Genomic DNA, 17,507 nt, shown 5'->3' on the forward strand with positions numbered 1-17,507 from the left:
TCACATCCCACTTCTGACAACACTGTTTGCTTGCTGGAGTACTGTCAGACGTTATTTAGTGTATTTTTAAAGCATCCCTTTACATAATAATAATGAATCATTAAATACTGCTGTGGCAATATCACATTTGATTTTTTTTATAGCATGAAACCACCATTCTTTACTGAAACTAGTTATAAAAATATATCAGGAATTGACTTTGTAATGTTTACCTTGATTTAACTCACTAACATGACAATGTAACCAACTGTTGGTTTGGTTGTTAGCGCTGGTGTCTCGGTGCAGTGAAATATACAGTTAACACACCGAACACTTTGTGTACTCAACTCAAACGGACAATTTGGTGTAAATTAAACGACTCCACAAAATGTTGACCTCCCCTTCATTTCAGTCATATATAGAAGATCATGATGAGATTCGGAGCACTGTGTAGTAGAGGAATGTTTGAACTGTAGCCGAGTTGGGTTCATGAAAGATTTTTCTTGGGTTTTGTATAAATGACATGGTTGTAAAATTGAAATATGTGTCCATGAGTATTTTCAAATCATCTGCATATGTTTGAAGCACAAACCGAATTGCAGACTGCATCTTTAAGGCAGCAAAACTGGATAGATAGGTTATTGCTCATCTGGCGTGGCCTCAATGACCCTGATGACTATTTTCCCCGTGTTCTTGTTGGCCTCCATGTGCTGGTGGGCGTCAGCAATATCCTTAATGCTGAAGACACTGTCGATGACTGGTTTCAGAGTCACAGATGAGTTCAGTGGTTGAAAGTGCTGGAGAGCCCTGTCTGAAAAGGCTTGCACCAGCTCTGCCTTATACTGGAGAGAACACATACACACAACAGTAATCGATTAACTGGACATTTATGTATATTTGCAGCAATTCTATATAATGATAATTATTTTCAGTAAATGGCTCCATATTGAATAAACCTTTCCTAGGTTGCTGTTTAGACAACTAAACATCAGATTACATAAGGGGCATTAAATAAGAGAATTAGTGTTTCTGTTTTATTGGCTGATGTGGCGTCCAAGTCTAACCTGTAGACTACGTGACCGTAGCAGGCTGCAAAGCAGATGTCCACGTTTAGACAGGAGTTTGCCCAACAGGTCTCCCTCCACATTCTTGCCTCCCATTGCGCCATAAAGGACCCACCGTCCATCCATAGCCAAACACTGTACATTCTTCTTCCAGCATGAACCACCCACACAGTCCAAAATAACATCTGCACCTCGGCCTACGGAGTGAGAGAGTGGTTATACTTGTGTGGTCTCGAACATAATTATGTTTAACTGTCAGAATTAAATAAGATGTAAAAACAGTAATTTGAACAACAACCAAAAACAAATGTAGCATGCTTCCAGTATATTTGTAATATCATGGCTGCACTTAGTTACCTTTGGTGAACTCCATGACCCTCTCAGCAAATTCCTCCTCTTTGTAGTTATAGGCAGCAGCTGCCCCAAGTTTTTCAGCCATCTTGAGTTTCTCTTGGGTTCCTGCGGTCACCACTGGAATGGCCTGAGTCAAGCGGAGCAGCTGAATGGCAGCAGTGCCAACCCCACTGGCTCCAGCGTGCACCAGCACTGTCTCTCCTGGCTGCACTTTAGCTATAAATAAACACACACTTTTTATCGGGAACACTTTTTTGGGGGGGTCTCTTCTAAATTTCAACTTCACAATTCATAGAGTATATATACACCATATCCTGTATATTAATTGGCTATTAGATGAGTATTGTATCTGTGTGCTTCTGTAGGGACTACCTATGAGGTGAAGTAGTTGAAAGGCAGTGAGCCAGGCCTCAGGGAGAGCTGCAGCTTGGGTCATGGTCAAATGAGGAGGAACTGGCATCACCAGCTCTTCAGGAACGGAGACGAACTCTGCATAGCCACCCCCAGAGAGCAGGGCCATGACTCGCTGCCCCAAAACCCATTGCCCTGTGACCCCTAAACCCAGGGCCGCCACAGTCCCCGCCGCTTCCAGTCCCAGGATCTCGCTCTCACCAGGTGGGGCTGGGTAAAGTCCTCTTCTCTATAAATAAAGCAGCAGCAAAAGCAAAAAAAAATCTGTATGTGCACTGCAACCACCAAAGTAAGAGGCAAGCGTGCCATCTTAAGGCACCTAGCTCTTAAGCTGTTATGGGATATGTTCAAAAAAGATTAGGATATACCTGCAATAGGTCAGCCCTGTTCAGAGCAGTGGCATGGACCTTGATGAGGATCTCTCCTGCTTTGGGCTGAGGTCTGGAAACCTTACCCACATACATCTTCTCAGGACCTCCTGGGTCATCAACACATACTGCCAGCATGGTCTGCATGTCAGCAAGTTCAAAATTACAGTGAAGATGTTAAAATGTTTTTTTTTTCTTCAGGATTCTAGAAAACCGTTCAGAATATTGAAATTAATAACGTGCATAAGGAGAGAGCTACCAACATTTTCTCGAACAGTGGATCCTGGCTGCTGCAACATTTTCAGAGATAACTGTGTGTATTCTATGGTAGATAACAGACAGGCAGAGCATGGCATAAATACAGAGTATTTGTGTTGTAGCGATTGATAGGCAGCTATGTCACATGAGCGGTCTGCACATTTTGGGCACATAGTTGATGTTCATGATTTCTTCGCCGAAGTACATAGATTTCGAATTTCTGGGTAAATTAAAGTGTAAAAAGGACTTCGATGCAACATTTCAAAGTGATTCATTGCAATGCACTCTAATTGTGTGTTCAGTGTAAGGGGCAAACTAATGTATAACCTCTACTTGACTTCGCAAAAGTGTAGCCTACTTTTCCCCCGGACAAGTTATTTATATGGAAAACCTCAAAGCCAAACTTCTAAACCCCAACAATACTTACTTGAAGAGCTGCAAAGTCACCTACCGCAGGAGTGGACGAGTATATTATTTTTTAAATATTCAACATATACCAGATAGAAGCCTGTGAGTTCAGTGGTCAGTTTCATCAGAAATGTAAACTAGCCTAACTCGAAACATTTGTTGGGCACCTTTATTTCACAACGCAACAGACACCTAGTGGTAGCGATACGTATTAATTGTCTATGTTTAACAATAAAGCTACAAAGTAAGAGCTTTTATTGTGTAGTGAAATAACATCATTATTATGAAAACCTGCCAAATCAAAATGCAGTTGAATGAAGGGAAGCCTGATTGGTTTTCAACTGCGAAACCTGTTCTTCAGGATAAACAAAAGACTGGCTAACCGCTCACCAGCAATTATCACATTTCACCATGTGAACATGCTAAAAAACACACCACTGGACGGTGAAATGAAGCAGAGCACCTAAACCCTTCCTGCAAAGCCGTGTGGTATGTAATGGACACATTTTCACATGAATAATTTTCAGAAACATCCATTGTTACTGGTTTCAAAGATTTATACATGTATTATTTACTTATAGTACATGTTTGTGGCATGTATTTAAACTTAAGTTAAATTACATTTGTTAACAGGTACTAAATTCTTTTTTACTGAAGGCAAAGTTATGATTTCAATTATTTTGTCCCAAGTGAATCCTCATCACAATGACTAAACCATCAAACTACCGGAGGCCCACGTGTTTACAATATGTGGATGTGCGACAAATGAACCGCACTGAGGAAACATACCTCCACCACAGACTGAACCACCTTTGCCTCCGGCGGACACTGATTCTCAAACTGTTGGAGCAGGACATTAACTCCCTGATGCAAGAGCACCAGAAACTACTACACATCCGAAACTGTGAGCCCATTGCCACTGTTGACAACACTATGAGGGAAATCTTGGAAAATCGAAACAGGAGGGAAGTTGCATGGCATCGCCACTACGCTCAGTCAGCACCTCCTGGAAGAGGTCTGGTCTCTGGAAAAGTTGTTTTTCAGGGCGACACAGATGCTGTAGTCAGATCACAGAGTTCCCACCCAGCTCCAACCCTCTCCCACGTCCAGCAGAGAGAGTCAGAAGATGCTGGCATTCTGTCCTTAGTGCAGCTGAGGGATATGGCTTGCATCAACAGCATCTCTGAGAGAAAGCTGGCCAGCCAGAGAGAGTGGCAGAGGATGGAGAGAGAGCGGCTCAAGCAGATACAGAGGGAAACCCTAAGGCAAAAAATACACACCTTTTTGAAGACCCTCGACAATGTCCGAGTCAGTTGTACTAGATTAACTGATGAAACAGTATAGTTGGTACTAGTAAACAATGAGCCAGGTCTTAATCTGCCGTTTTCGTGTGGTCAGATCTCTGGGTTGGACTAGCCTCCAAATAAAGTTCTGCAGGTGTAGAATACAATATAGTAAATAAAAGGGTGAGGAAAGGTGCTAGTTCAGCAACTATTTACAAATATCTTCAACTTGTCTCTTCTTCCATATCTTGCACATGTAGAAAAAGCAACTCAAACATCCCAGCATTTATGGTTCCATGAAAGCGTGCCAGGAGTAACTGGGTCTGCGAGCTCCGGTCTACAAGATCTGCCCCTGGTTCCTCAGGGCCAGCAGGGCTTTGTGGGGTGGAACCTCTAGAAACTGAGACTTGGCCTCCCTCCATTTTGGTTCTTTAGGCAGTGATTTGTCTGTAAGAAACCAACATTATCCAAGTTATCAAATCAGGGATTCATTTTTTGTACTGAAGTAAACATATAATAAAATAATAATAATAATAAAATACAATGAGTCTCATCATATATTTATTATTGATTGACTGTTTACTGTCATTTGAACATGTTAAATTGTAAAAAGGTTGGTGGTGAAAGACAAAGTCCTGTGAGAAAAGCATTCAGGTGTTGAAACTGATGTATGACAACCTTACATGAGCCAGCAGAACCCATGGGCTTTTGATAACAAATTTCAACTAATAATTTCAAATCATTTTCATTGGTCCAACATCCCGATCTTAAAAGCATCATCGAGTTAACTACTAAACTGCCAACAGACTTGGCTTGTAAATGTGGGAGTCAAAGCTGAAAGACCAAGTAAATAACCTGGACGGTAAATGGGAATGGCTTATAAATACATTGGTAGCAGATCAGAAACAAAATGAATTTGAAGATGCAAAAAAAAAACTAGTTCCCTACAAAAACATTTTTTTTTTTTAAACTTAATAATGTGGGTTTGTAGACTTTGAAATTTGGAACCCTCACCATTGGACTCCAAGGTTACACAGGTGGGCAGAGCTTTGGTCGGGTCCTCATACCGCAATGACAGAAGTATGGCCGTCTCCTCCTCTCCTGGAATCTTGCACATCAGCACCAGCAACGAGCACAGAGGGTTGGTCTCCATCACACTCACAGTCTCCACTTCTTCCTAAGGGGCGAAAAAATGCAGCATGATGTATACACAACCATGTACTGGAAACAGAATGGTTATGGTTATAGTATTTAGCCGCCCCTTTTGTCGATAACGGTTTACAAAACATAGAAAATGAATGAATGCTCATCAATCCACGTGCATGATTTTCAGCAAACATTTTATCTTGACACCTATAAGCAGTCGGGAGGAGCAGGATGCATTATACAGTGTTCTGCTATGAAAACCGAAATGGGAAGAGACACTTCTCACTAGATAAATTATAACATGGGTAACACAAAAGCCAGCCAGAACCCTTCTTCTTTAATCTAAATAACTAAACCCCCTTTCCATACCTTGATGAGTCTGAGCTGATATAAACGGATGGCCAGACCACTGACGTGCTCTCTGAGTGTGTGGAGAAAGGCAGGCAGGTCAGTCTCGAGGTTCTCTTGGGCCAAGTTCTTCAGTGGGATGGAAGGTGGGATGTCATGGCGGTGGATACGCACGCCCCGCGTTAGGTCCAGCTCCAAATGGAAGGTGTCCAGGTAAGTGTCCTCATATGCAGTGCTTAAGGAATAGCAAACCCGCCTGCCCGAATCTATCTCCACTACCTCATACCCACCTGAAAAGGAAAGACAAGTAAGTCACAGAAACCATCAATGTTGCATATGTGTCTAATGGACCAGTTTAAGTCATGGGAATTGTCTTAGTGTACAGACCATATAGCTATCAGCTACAGAGCTAATGTCTTCAGGTAAAGTTGTAAACAAATCATTCTCAGTGCATTACTGTGAAGTGTAATTAAGATTAGCGTGTAAAGTGGGGTGTAATCTGAGTACATAGGTGACAAAAGTGAGTGTAAGTGAGTGAAAGATGTTGTGAATAATATGCAGGTGTTTGCGACCTGTGACTGTGACAAATCTTGAGCTTAGACTGCTACTGGCTGTATGTTACCAATGAGATGATGGGCTCTGAGCGTGTCCTTCAATTGGGTGCGTCGAGCCATCAGTAGCGGCAAGGTGTGGCTCTTGGCTCCATTTTCTTCTCCAGTACTATCTGGAGAAATCCCTTCATCCAGATCGGCCTTTACCTCCTACTAATATCGTATAATAATGTATAATTACAAGCATACGGTAGGTGTTTTGAAACTGGATCAATAGACAACACAACGAAATATTGACTAAAAGAGATAAGATGCTATTTTTGTCAGTCGTTTTATTGACTGCACCATTTGGACCAATGCCTGTCAACTCGCGTCACTATACTTCACCTTGATTCTCTGGATTTCAACTTTGAGTTGGTTTCTTTGAATTCGGAGAGTTAACACTCTGCACTTCAATTTATGTAGTCTGTCCTTCTTCAGTAATTCCTCTGGATCTCGACTGTGAAAACCAAGAGCTCCCATCTCTAACCTCTGCAAGCAACTTAGCACATCTATTGGAAAGAGAGACCATTGAGGCAATTCAATGTTATTAACCAGACAGTAAGCACTTAACGACTAGGGCGACTACTGTTCACGTTAATGTGCGTTGCTAGCCAACTCGCCGACTTAATTTTCCAGTAACTTTCAGGACCAGTTACTTACTGTGATCTCTTGCCTCCTCCATGACTTCTGATCCGACACTTGTACAGATCAAGTTATCTGATAAATGTATCCTTAATCAGTTTCTGACCGTTCCCAATGTTGACTTTCTTCGTTTGTTGCAGCTAACGTTACAGATAATCATCAACCGCTAACAAGGCGTACCTAATCTTAGTCCTCCAACTAGTATCTTCTCCTTTTGCCTAATACAACACAACTAATGCTTTTCGCTAACGTTAACCATGGCTACTAAAAGTTGCAAGCAAAATAAATGGTAACTATCAGAATGAAGTTTGATAGCTAACGTTACTTTCCGACTGCCGCCGTCTTCAGTTATCTTAAATTCCGCGCGTAGCCTTTCAAACCGGAAAGAAGGATTGTTTTTAAGGTGCGAATGGTACACTTCGAGAGCATCAGTGCTTCCACATACTTGCGCATGTGAAAAGTAGAGGGCACCTCAAAACATAGGAAATACAAGCACGTTGTAGTAGAACGTCATCGGATGATAGCGATGATAGATAGGTTTGCGTGTGTCTTGATTATTATTATTTTTGAAGTTACGGTGGTACTATGCCAAGTGTTTACATTTAACTTGCTTACATTTGCAATGTTTCAACATGCAATGTGCCACCTAGTTTCAAGTGAACTACGTACAAAAACCAATAGCCTAGTGTTGATTTTTAATGTAACGTTACAAATTAAGGCACGCCCCGTGATGAAGCAGCGTTTTCCGACTTGTTGCCACATGGCTGTGACTGGAATTAAGCGTTGTGGTTGTAAGTTATGGGCAAAGGCATTCACCTGTTCAAAGAGCTCCAAACTAAGATCGTGAACGTATGAAACCTGAGGTAGGCTACATCGATTAAACAGATTATGATCCCAGTATGACTTTAGATACATTGTGATCAGGTAACAAGTAACTAATAGGCTACTGTGTAGTAGACTCCGAAATGACAAGTTAATTATGTTCCAGTGTGACTTCTTTTCAAACAAAAAAAAATCCCCATTAAGTTTGAAGTTATTGCATTCACATGATCTGGTGTGTGCTTTCTTTGAAATCTGAAAGACATTTGCATTAAGCACTAGCTTTTGGATGACATCGTACTCCCGTAGGTATGCAGGGTAAAGGTGAAGTGACAGAGCGCCCAAACTGGACTTGAATGGGCTTGGTGAACTTCTAGTGCTTGTATTGCATATTTTGTCACATTAGGGGACTAATCTTTAGGCTTTTTTTGTTTAGGCTAATCTGCAGTTACGTACACTTGCCAGGTCTTTACTGTTGAACATGCATGAATTTCCTCGTGACCTACTCATGACAGTCTTTGTTTCAGATAATGAGGGCCTGGTGGCCCCTAATTGATGTGTGAGACAGACAATCTTCTACAAGTCAATCATCCATAGTTCTAATCTAAACTTCACCCATAACCTGGCATGATGGATGCACTGGGGACTAAGCACTTCTCTTTAGCAGATTTTATTGTGTTTGGGATGCTACTGGCGATCTCTGTGGCCATTGGCTTGTACCATGCCTTCTCTGGGGGGCGCCAGCGTACCACTCAAGAGTTTCTGATGGCAGACCGAAGCATGAGCAGCCTGCCGCTTGCCTTGTCGCTCATGGCAACCTTCCAATCAGCCGTGGCCATTGTAGGAACGCCTGCTGAGATCTTTAATAATGGCACCCAGTACTGGTTCATTGGCTGTGCCTACATACCGGGCCTGCTCATCCCAGCTCGCATCTTCATCCCTGTCTTCTACCGCCTCCACCTGACCAGTGTCTATCAGGTACCTCTCCTGAGCAGCCCCTCTCAAACTATCAATGTGCTTAGCAGAGCTGACAAGAGAACACCTATAGTAAGTTCTGAATTTGTTGAGGACATTTTATCTGTGACGCATTGCCTTTGTTTTTTAGTATCTTGAGCTTCGCTTCAGTAAGACTGTACGGATCTGTGGCACAGTCACCTTCATCTTTCAGATGGTGAGTTCTAAGTGGCTACCACACAAGCACTATGTCTACTAAACTAATTATAATGTAAGACTCTGAGCGGAAATAAGTCATGCTTTGTTATTCCTTGTTGCATGTTTCTTTGAATCTGACCTGCCTCTTTTTTTTCCCTTCACCATTCTCTTTCTGTCGCTCTATAGGTAATATATATGGGCGTGGGTATCTACACGCCTGCTCTTGCTCTTAATGCTGGTACGTGTTCTTTGGTTATTTATCATTATCTGTTTTTGCTTTTGGATGTTGATTTATCAATGACCATCCAGCTTGTTTAATTAATGGTATTGTATATGCCCCTCTAGTCACTGGATTTCACCTTTGGGGGGCCGTGCTGGCCACAGGACTGGTCTGCACTGTCTACACAACACTGGTATGTGTTTAATAAGCCATGATGTGGCGCTACTGTATCAATGGCCTGTGATGTTTTGACAGGGTTGTTATCCTCCTTATGCCTCTGCAGGGAGGACTGAAGGCAGTGATCTGGGCAGATGTGTTCCAGACTCTCGTGATGTTTGCAGGGCAGTTCGCTGTCATTGCTGTAGGGGTACATCAGGCTGGGGGTCCTGCTGAGGTCTGGAGGAAGGCCAGGGAGGGTGGCCGCATCTCGGGAATTGAGTGAGTGTGGGACTGATGTGTGTGGAGGGAGCTTGGTACAGGTGCAGTAGGCAAAACAGAAGCATTGTGCTAGCACTGTTGCACTATATGCTTCCTGAATTCTCAGCCAGTCATAGAGTAGTAAATTGTAACGAGAGAAGAGAAATATGCAATAGTCATACATGGTAAAAAAGGAACACATAACGTACTCCTTATATTTGATAAGATAATTGGAATATAACACATTATATGCAGCTAATAATTATACTAGCACCTAGATCAGAAATCACTGATTCTGTCAAAACCATCAATTGTGCAGTTAAAAATCTTGCTCAAAACTTAAAAGTTACAAATGCCCCACAAGACTGGTACACAAGCGGAAATTTTCAACATAGCATGTTGATGCCATCACACACGTCAGCAATCCTGTTGATATAATTGGCTTAAAATGTCTACAAAGCTCACAAAGGCCTCCCCGCTGCTGTGGCATCCTGTGAGTGCACACATGCGAATAACATTTCTACTAGACTCCTCCCTTGGATGTTGCGACATTTGCTTCTCTGATGAAAAGAGGAACTTCTCAGATTCTGAAGGTCCAGTCAGACTCGTTGGTTGGCTTGCACCGCTAGGTTGGCATCCTCTATTGTTGTCACCCTAGTGGATCATGTGCTATGACTCCATAAAACCAATAGTCTTCCATCTCTTTCCCCCAGTTTGAATCCAGACCCCACCCAAAGACATACGTTCTGGACGCTGGCGGTTGGGGGGGTGTTCCTGATGCTGGCCCTGTATGGTGTGAACCAGGCACAGGTGCAGCGCTACCTCAGTTCCCGCACCGAGAAGGAGGCCATTATGTAAGGCACATCTGTCCCTCAGGAGAGGCACATTGACACCACTGAAACACAGAAAGATAGGCATCCACAACATTTCGATTTGGGCCGTGTTTGTAGTATATCTATTTTGCTCTGGCATGTTTGAGTTTTGAGAATACGATTCTATTTCAGGCAATGATCAAGATTTCTGTCACCTCACATTGAATGTATCTGTCAATAAGAATACGTAAGAATATAAGAATAAACACATTATATATATATAAATATATATATATAAAACAATACATCCCTGTCTCTGTATGATCTCAGGTCCTGCTACCTGGTGTTCCCCTGTCTACAGCTGGCTCTGGCACTAAGTTGTATGATCGGCCTGGTTATGTTTGCCTGCTACAAGGAAGACAATCCCTTACAGAAAAAGGTTATCTCCTCCAGAGACCAGGTTAGTTGCCCTCCACTCTGGGTGAGAGTGCTACACGATCAGGTAACTGTCTGTACTGGAGACCATGGTGTGGTCAGTCTGCCTAACAAAACAGAGTTTGCTCTGTCAGTTTCTCATGCTCTTGAGATGAACTCGGATGACCAGGTTTTTTTTCCAGATGTTTTTTTGTTTGTTTGTTTTTTGAGATAACTAGAGTTTTGAATTATGTTTTGCAGATGGTGCTGTACTTTGTGATGGATATGCTGCAGGACTTTCCTGGCTTGCCTGGTCTATTTGTGGCGTGTTTGTTTAGTGCGTCCTTGAGGTAGGTTCTGCTCTGTCTGTTCGTCCTCCATTTGCATGGATATGACCTTTGTGGTCAAGCCCTGAACTTTACGAACAAATGAACCAGTGAGTCAGTGAACCCTAAAATGATTGGCCACGGCTGCCAGCTTCCTGATGAGCAGCTTTCTCTGTTGTCCATCTGGGAGTATTTCAAGTTTATGATGCGATCAAAATGTTATACCAGCTTACCAGCCTCATAGCACAACAGGAAGCTTGTGAACGGAAAGTATCTAGATAGCTGAGTACAGAGGAAGAATGTCCTATAACCTTAATCAAATGTGTTGGTTGAGCTCAAATGAAATAACCATGTAGTCCTTCATTGATACAATGATCCTCAAGTCAGTTACTAAGGTCAGCTTTCAGACATGACAGTTTTCTGTCAGTTCTCTGTTGTCAGATTGCATTGAATATGTTAAGCTTTGATTCAGTGCACAGTTCGACCTTGATGCTCTGGAGACTTCAGCCTTGCTAGAATGATTCAAGGCTTTTCCTTGGACAAATGGAGAAGCTAAATGAACAGATCTCAATGTACCGTGGTTTTCTTTCGACAGCACCATATCTTCGGCCTTCAACTCCCTAGCAACAGTGACCATGGAGGACCTGATCAAACCCAATTTCCCAATGGATGAGTCCAAGGCAACTCTGATCTCCAAGCTGCTCGGTGAGTTTGGGCCTTGCAAGCGGTGGGGTAGCCGGTATCAGCTGCACAGAGCAATTTTGAACAGAGATGTGATGTGACCAACAGACTTTAGTTCTGTCTGAAGCATGTGTGCATGTTTTCTGTTTCACCTCTAGCTCTCGTTTATGGGTTATTGTGTCTTGCCATGGCATACGTTGTCCACATAATGCACAGCTCTGTTCTGCAGGTAAGGATTTCCTGGAGAATATAAACAGAATTCTATGAAATTATGTCCCTCCGTCCCTCACCAATTTAGATCAATTGATAGCCATTGTTCTGCTCATATTGTTTCTGATCTTTAGAATTGTACCAATGACTTCTGCTCTTCCTAACAGGCTGCGCTCAGTATCTTTGGGATGGTGGGAGGTCCTCTGCTGGGTGTGTTCTGTCTGGGCCTCTTCTTCTCCTCAGCCAACAGCACAGTAAGTATCCCACAGAGGAGGATGGACAGTTGTATGCAAACGTTTGGGCATTACAGACACACAACATTAAAGAATGACGCTTTCTTATGCTGTGTTGTTTGTTAAGTTATGAACCTAAAAATATCAAGTTATTTATACAGTAATTGTGGTCTGTGCAAAGTGTGGACACTCTACTAAGTCAGCAGTTAGTAACACAATTTTCAACGCGACTTCCTCTGTTCACAGCACGTATTCCAAAAATGTAGATTTTACTTTGCATACTTCATACATTAACATTTATCATGAGGCTGTTGTTAAAGTTTCTCTCTACTGTAATGACCCTCCTAGGTAGGCAATGTTTGTGCAAACAGCATTGCACAGTAGCGTGGTGCAACACCACACCTGTGTCGGACTGTCCTTTCGTTTTGCCCCTCTGCCAGGGTGCTGTCACAGGTCTTGTGGTTGGTCTGGCTGTGGCCCTCTGGATTGGCATCGGGAGTTTTGTGGCCAGAAATTCAGCCATCGTGCTGGAGACCAACAGCACAGAAATGCTGGACCTAGGAAATATAACCATGGGGCCAGTGACTGCCGTCGTAGAGACAATCACACAGAAATCAAGGTGATTGCCAGGTGCATTTGCTGTATATCGATATTGCTACCTTTCCTACAGTTGATATTATTGACTAAAAGCAGTATTTCCTGTCACCAACAAACCCTCCCCCTTCTGTTATCGTTATGAGCCCTCCAATGTCTTTTGCTTATGTAAATCCTACACCTTTCTGTTTTTTCTTTGTAGCCAAACAAGCATTCTCCAAGCAATTTACTCCCTGTCATACATGTGGTACAGTGCTCTAAATTCCACCGTAGTGGTCATCACAGGGCTCCTAGTCAGCTACTTGACAGGTGAGGAACTACATTTACATCAGGCTAACACTCAATGTAACCGCTCTTCGAGTATCCCTCCCTATACATTACTGTGTACATATGTCACAAAAGCATTTCACAAGTAGTGACTTCCAGGCAGAAATGTATGCCAAAATGCGGGGCCTGCTTACCCCTACAAGATACTGGACTGTCAGCCAAACCATGGGTCAAAAAGCACACGTACACGAAATGCTCACAGCTTCATATCTCTCCAGGTTAAATGCTGCAAACCCTGTTGTCAATGATTAACTTAAACTTTGTCCAAAATATTTTTCTTTCCTCTCTGCCTTGTGTTTGCTCTCTAAGGTCCTATGGCTGAGGGGGATGTGACCCCAGGCACACTGTATCCAGTCTGGGGCAACATTCGCAGGCTTTTCAAGCTGAGAGGCTGCTATGTGCCTCCTGCCCAGCACAGTGTAAGTTATGAGGGTATGAGGCCACCCCTGTGCCCACTTTGGCCAGGATGCCAGAAGCTAGTCTATATGCTCTGTCTGCCTCACTGTTATTTGTCAGCTGAACATTCGTCTGCATTCATTCCCATATTGACTGTTGCCCTGTTCAGCGTAGTCTTTCTGTATTCATACTCCAGCTGGCATACTTGCTGGCTTGTTGTTACTGAACTGTTTGTACTGATAACGTATTTATGTATTGTGTACAGTTCAGTAGGACAGATGATGTTCTGTAGTGGCCACTGAAATGTTTGCCTGCTTGTCTACACAGACGTCAGCCCAACAATGGCCCATAATACAAGACAAAGACATCAATGGTGCTGTTACCAAGACGACGGAGGAGGAGGAAGAGGAGGAGCTGCAGTCATTTCTCCCTGTCACTGGCAAAGTGTTGGTGGAACATGAGTCATCTGTGTGAAGCTAAACCAAGGCCACTCTGCCTCAGAGGAATGGTCATCAGTGGAACATCTCACCCCCCACCTCCAAAGATTAATGGTCATGGACATCCTGCATGCTGGATAAAAAGACTCACATAAACCTTTTTTTTTTTTTTTTTTTTTTTTTTTTTTTTACAAAAGAATTGTAAGAGCCTATGATGCATTGACTGTACTGTGTACAAAATCATGACCAAATCTTTGAAACGGCCTTCCATTTAGAAAAAAAATAAATAAACAAAAGGAGATGGTGGGCCATGGAGAGAAGATGGCATGATGACTCACTAGGTTTAGAGAAGCGGAGTCCAGTCCATTAGGAGAATCAACTCATGAAACTATTCAATCATTTGTGTTGTCCTACCCTAATGGATAGGCTGGCTCAAACACAGTGGAGAAGAACTGCCAAGTGTCATTGGCAGAATGTCAGTATGCATACGTAACTGAATGTCATTTTTGTGCCAACTCTCTATCTCTCTCACACACACACACACGCACAAGCACAAGCATAAACAGATGGACGGGAACAGGAAACGTCCTTAGTCTCAAACCTGCTTTCATGTAGAGAATACACTGTATTACATCACATCTGAAGACCAAAGTTGATCAATTCATGCGTTAACCATGTCTGGATCAGATTGATTGCCATGGTGTAGCTATCGAGCCTTTGATGTACTGTTGATGAAATTTGAAGTTTACTTATGTGATGTATGTTTCTTTTTCTTGACTCTAAACCTTGAAGTTTCTTTCATTTGAAAACGGTAGATATTTGTTAACGATTATGTTTCAATTTGAAATAAATCAGCACTTTATATTGAAGAGTTTACAAGAACTGAATAGCATTGTGTGTATGTTCTGCTGGGTCTAAGTGGATAGTGGACCTCGTCTAAGAGGAATGTCCAGGCTTAGGCCAACATTATGTTAGTATTGTTCTTCCAACCCCACCTTTGCTAATGATCTCCAGCTTAGAAGTAGACCTAATGAGCGGAATCCATTTACTCAGACCAGTACAGATCATACCAGCCTGGGTGAATCTGCGTGAGTGATGTGGTCTGAACCATCCTGTAACGTTTCTATGCAAGATGTGGCGCTTACCAGACGATGATGATGATGCCTACTCGGACTCCGATGAAGCATACATGGAAGAAAGTACACATTCTGACCAACTACTATTAAAACCATGGCTTTGCTCTAATACCTGAAAAAGCATTATAATTTCTCTAAAACACCTTGACTTGCATATCATTTATTGGCTTTATCTAAAAACTGGGTTGTGTGTAAATACTAATTTGTTTAGTTTAGTTTAAAGTTTTTTGCGGGGTATCTCCGAGCTCACTCGTCCTGCTGGCACAGCATGGCGGTGCCCCTGAAGACCCAGTGTGAGGGGGGCATGGAGGTGGGCAGGGACATGGCTGTGATGAAGTTGCTGGAGAGGCCTGTGGAGAACAGGTAGCCAGTGCGCTTGGAGGTGCAGTAGAGGGGGCACTCGTAGGAAAACAGCTCTCCCTCACTGCCCGCCCTCAACTGCTCCCCTGGCTTGGGCTGATGGGGTGGTGGGTCGTCAGGTCTCTGACAGAGATGGAGAGAGGTAGAGTTTGACTGACCTTTAGATCTTAATATGACTCATATATGTTGCTCATAAACTCACAGCTTTGAGAGACTAGTCCAGCTCCTGTAAGTAAGCTGGCACAAACGTTTTTACTTGTATTGTTTTTTCAGAAAATGGGAGATGTACAAATGAGGACCTAGCAAACTATTTTGGGTCTGGTGTGTCACAGTTGGATCAGTATCATTAGGATTATCAGTTTCTATGGTCTTGCACTGATGGTACCAGTAGTCAGAAATGGCACTTGAGCACCTGATCCCAGGTCAGCAGGGGGGAGTGCTGTGGTACCTGGCAGGGCAGGAAGTGGATATCAGGCATGGGGCAGTTTTGGAGTTCGGGCAGCACCTCCTGCAGTGTTTGGGACTTCGGGTCCCAGCTGGCACCGTTCAGGTAGAGTCCGCACACCAGCACGCCATCCTCAGGTGGGTCCGGACCCTATCATTGCCACATGATATTACAACTTCTATAATAGACTTCTCACTATTATTGGACTCAATGCCTTGGGTAAACTCTTTAAAGGGCACTTAACGTCCATATCCTCAGCTTTCTCCTTGACCCTCTAGTCAAGATTTACATGCTAGGCCAGTCTACTCTGTCTGCCATAGTGTCAGGATCTTTCATATTCCATTACGTTATAAGGATTAACTGATAGTATTCCAATGGTCAGCAGAGCCTTGCCTCAAACAGCAGCTTGCTCCTCTTGAGGAGCCGGCTCCAGTCAAGCGAGGCCTCTTGTTTGGGTTGCACGTGGTAGCTGAAGCACAGACAATCCACCGGCAGGTTCTTCTTCTGTGCATAAGTCTGCAGCACGGCTGTGAGAAACCCTGCCCAAGAGAAAGAACTTCTCAGCTGACCCAGAACACCACAGAACCCTATAACCAGGTCTAACCAGCTGTCTATTCAGAAAATGTTATATAAAAGAAAATGAATGTTAATAAACCTCTTTTACCTTTTTTCTCCCCTTGCCCAATTATGTGGTGGTATACTATAGTACAAAAAAAGTATGCAGACACTTTTCTTTCCCAGTATAGTAAATTAAACAACACGTGAGACTACCACTAGAAGTGTCCTGCAGCTCTAATGGGGATCTTCTGTGTCCTCGGAATTCAGCGCATTCTCCTTTGCCTTTAATTGTTTTTATCTTATCCTCCCCTTAATTACCCCACATTCAAAATATTTCAAGGCAAACAGTTCTGGTAAAAGTGGTGTTGTTGTTTTACAAGTAGCGGACCTGGGCAATGTAAGATGCTATTGTAAGTCACTTTAGATAAAAGTTTCTGAACCTAGCCTCTGTTGTAGTTGCATGTCCTAGGTCATTTTATCTCATTGATAGCCCAGGACTTAGATATACAGCAGTAATAGTGGGCAAACGTCTTCAGTGACAACTACATACAAATCTTCCTTCCCTAATCCTTCATAGTACATGCACATTTCAATGCCATTTCAATGCATTACGACTTTTGTATTACTGCAAGCAAACAACCAAATCAAAGCAGAACACTGAATGAATTGTTCGCAACAATCTTAATAATCTGTCTTATTTCAAGAGTATTGCTACATTTGTCTGTCAAAATACAGCAAACTGTTTTGAATACAGGATCTAAATGTTTGCAAAAGATGCTATATGAATATGCAAAATTAGTTTTGCTGGTGGTCAACATTGATTGAAACGGGTGGCCATGAATTTCGACAGAAGTGGTCATTGAACGCATTTTGTATCTAAGCAATGCAAAAGCATCCAGTTTAGTTCACATAATCGACTGATATTGTGAATGTGTTAAGTGTTTTGAAAAAGTGTTCATAGTTTTGCGTGAAAATGTGTGAAAATGATGAGAAACTGTAAACCCAGATAACGGATTCAATGAATGTAAACAGACGGTGAAAAGAGACCACTGAAACCTTGGGGGAAGAAGAAGCCAGATAGCCAGTAGCAGCGCGGGTTCTCCCTGTGAGTGACCG

At 42.8% G+C, this 17,507-nt stretch overlaps 4 protein-coding genes across 4 annotated transcripts in view; 1 reads left to right on the forward strand and 3 right to left on the reverse strand.

Moving 5' to 3' along the window:
• Positions 1-232: 232 nt before the first annotated feature.
• Positions 233-2,489, reverse strand: tp53i3 (tumor protein p53 inducible protein 3). The gene is made up of 6 exons (XM_080850731.1): positions 2,440-2,489; positions 2,177-2,317; positions 1,770-2,037; positions 1,401-1,613; positions 1,044-1,240; positions 233-821 (listed from the first exon to the last, which is right to left on the reverse strand). Exons 1-6 carry the CDS (start codon positions 2,473-2,475, stop codon positions 618-620), a joined length of 1,059 nt encoding a protein of 352 aa, XP_080706857.1. The 5' UTR covers positions 2,476-2,489; the 3' UTR covers positions 233-617.
• Positions 2,490-4,462: 1,973 nt separating this feature from the next.
• Positions 4,463-6,999, reverse strand: cenpo (centromere protein O; the record flags this gene model as incomplete). Its single annotated transcript, XM_080850538.1, has 6 exons — positions 6,873-6,999; positions 6,558-6,721; positions 6,242-6,380; positions 5,641-5,909; positions 5,140-5,302; positions 4,463-4,572 (listed from the first exon to the last, which is right to left on the reverse strand). Exons 1-6 carry the CDS (start codon positions 6,892-6,894, stop codon positions 4,463-4,465), a joined length of 867 nt encoding a protein of 288 aa, XP_080706664.1. The 5' UTR covers positions 6,895-6,999.
• Positions 7,000-7,387: 388 nt separating this feature from the next.
• slc5a6b (solute carrier family 5 member 6) lies at positions 7,388-14,913 on the forward strand. The gene is made up of 16 exons (XM_080849642.1): positions 7,388-7,717; positions 8,201-8,651; positions 8,779-8,844; positions 9,012-9,063; positions 9,171-9,238; positions 9,329-9,483; positions 10,176-10,316; positions 10,605-10,734; positions 10,950-11,038; positions 11,610-11,719; positions 11,854-11,924; positions 12,073-12,159; positions 12,579-12,757; positions 12,935-13,041; positions 13,369-13,478; positions 13,783-14,913. Exons 2-16 carry the CDS (start codon positions 8,301-8,303, stop codon positions 13,927-13,929), a joined length of 1,863 nt encoding a protein of 620 aa, XP_080705768.1. The 5' UTR covers positions 7,388-7,717; positions 8,201-8,300; the 3' UTR covers positions 13,930-14,913.
• A 350-nt stretch (positions 14,914-15,263) lies between these two features.
• LOC308374460 (dynein axonemal heavy chain 14-like) overlaps positions 15,264-17,507 on the reverse strand; it is a gene marked incomplete at its 5' end in the record, with an annotated part of 6,315 nt that continues 4,071 nt past the window's right edge. Inside the window, 4 exons of the mRNA XM_080850241.1 lie at positions 15,264-15,511; positions 15,837-15,983; positions 16,227-16,372; positions 17,448-17,507. The exon at positions 17,448-17,507 is cut by the window's right edge and continues 62 nt beyond it. Of these exons, the coding sequence (XP_080706367.1) occupies positions 15,275-15,511; positions 15,837-15,983; positions 16,227-16,372; positions 17,448-17,507 (590 nt within the window). The 3' untranslated portion in view covers positions 15,264-15,274. The remainder of the gene's footprint in view (positions 15,512-15,836; positions 15,984-16,226; positions 16,373-17,447) is intronic.

Source organism: Sprattus sprattus (assembly GCF_963457725.1).
Source record: "Sprattus sprattus genome assembly, chromosome: 13".
In the NCBI taxonomy this organism is placed as follows: Eukaryota; Metazoa; Chordata; class Actinopteri; order Clupeiformes; family Clupeidae; genus Sprattus; species Sprattus sprattus.

Coding starts and splice junctions, on each gene's coding strand:
- tp53i3 (XM_080850731.1), bottom strand. CDS start 2,475: ATGTTGCAGCAGCCAGGATCCACTGTTCGAGAAAAT. Junction 2,318..2,439: donor GATCCACTGTTCGAGAAAAT/GTTGGTAGCTCT, acceptor GCTGACATGCAG/ACCATGCTGGCAGTATGTGT. Junction 822..1,043: donor TACGGTCACGTAGTCTACAG/GTTAGACTTGGA, acceptor TGTTCTCTCCAG/TATAAGGCAGAGCTGGTGCA.
- slc5a6b (XM_080849642.1), top strand. CDS start 8,301: ATGATGGATGCACTGGGGACTAAGCACTTCTCTTTAGCAGATTTTATT. Junction 8,652..8,778: donor ACCTGACCAGTGTCTATCAG/GTACCTCTCCTG, acceptor TTTGTTTTTTAG/TATCTTGAGCTTCGCTTCAG. Junction 13,042..13,368: donor CCTAGTCAGCTACTTGACAG/GTGAGGAACTAC, acceptor TTGCTCTCTAAG/GTCCTATGGCTGAGGGGGAT.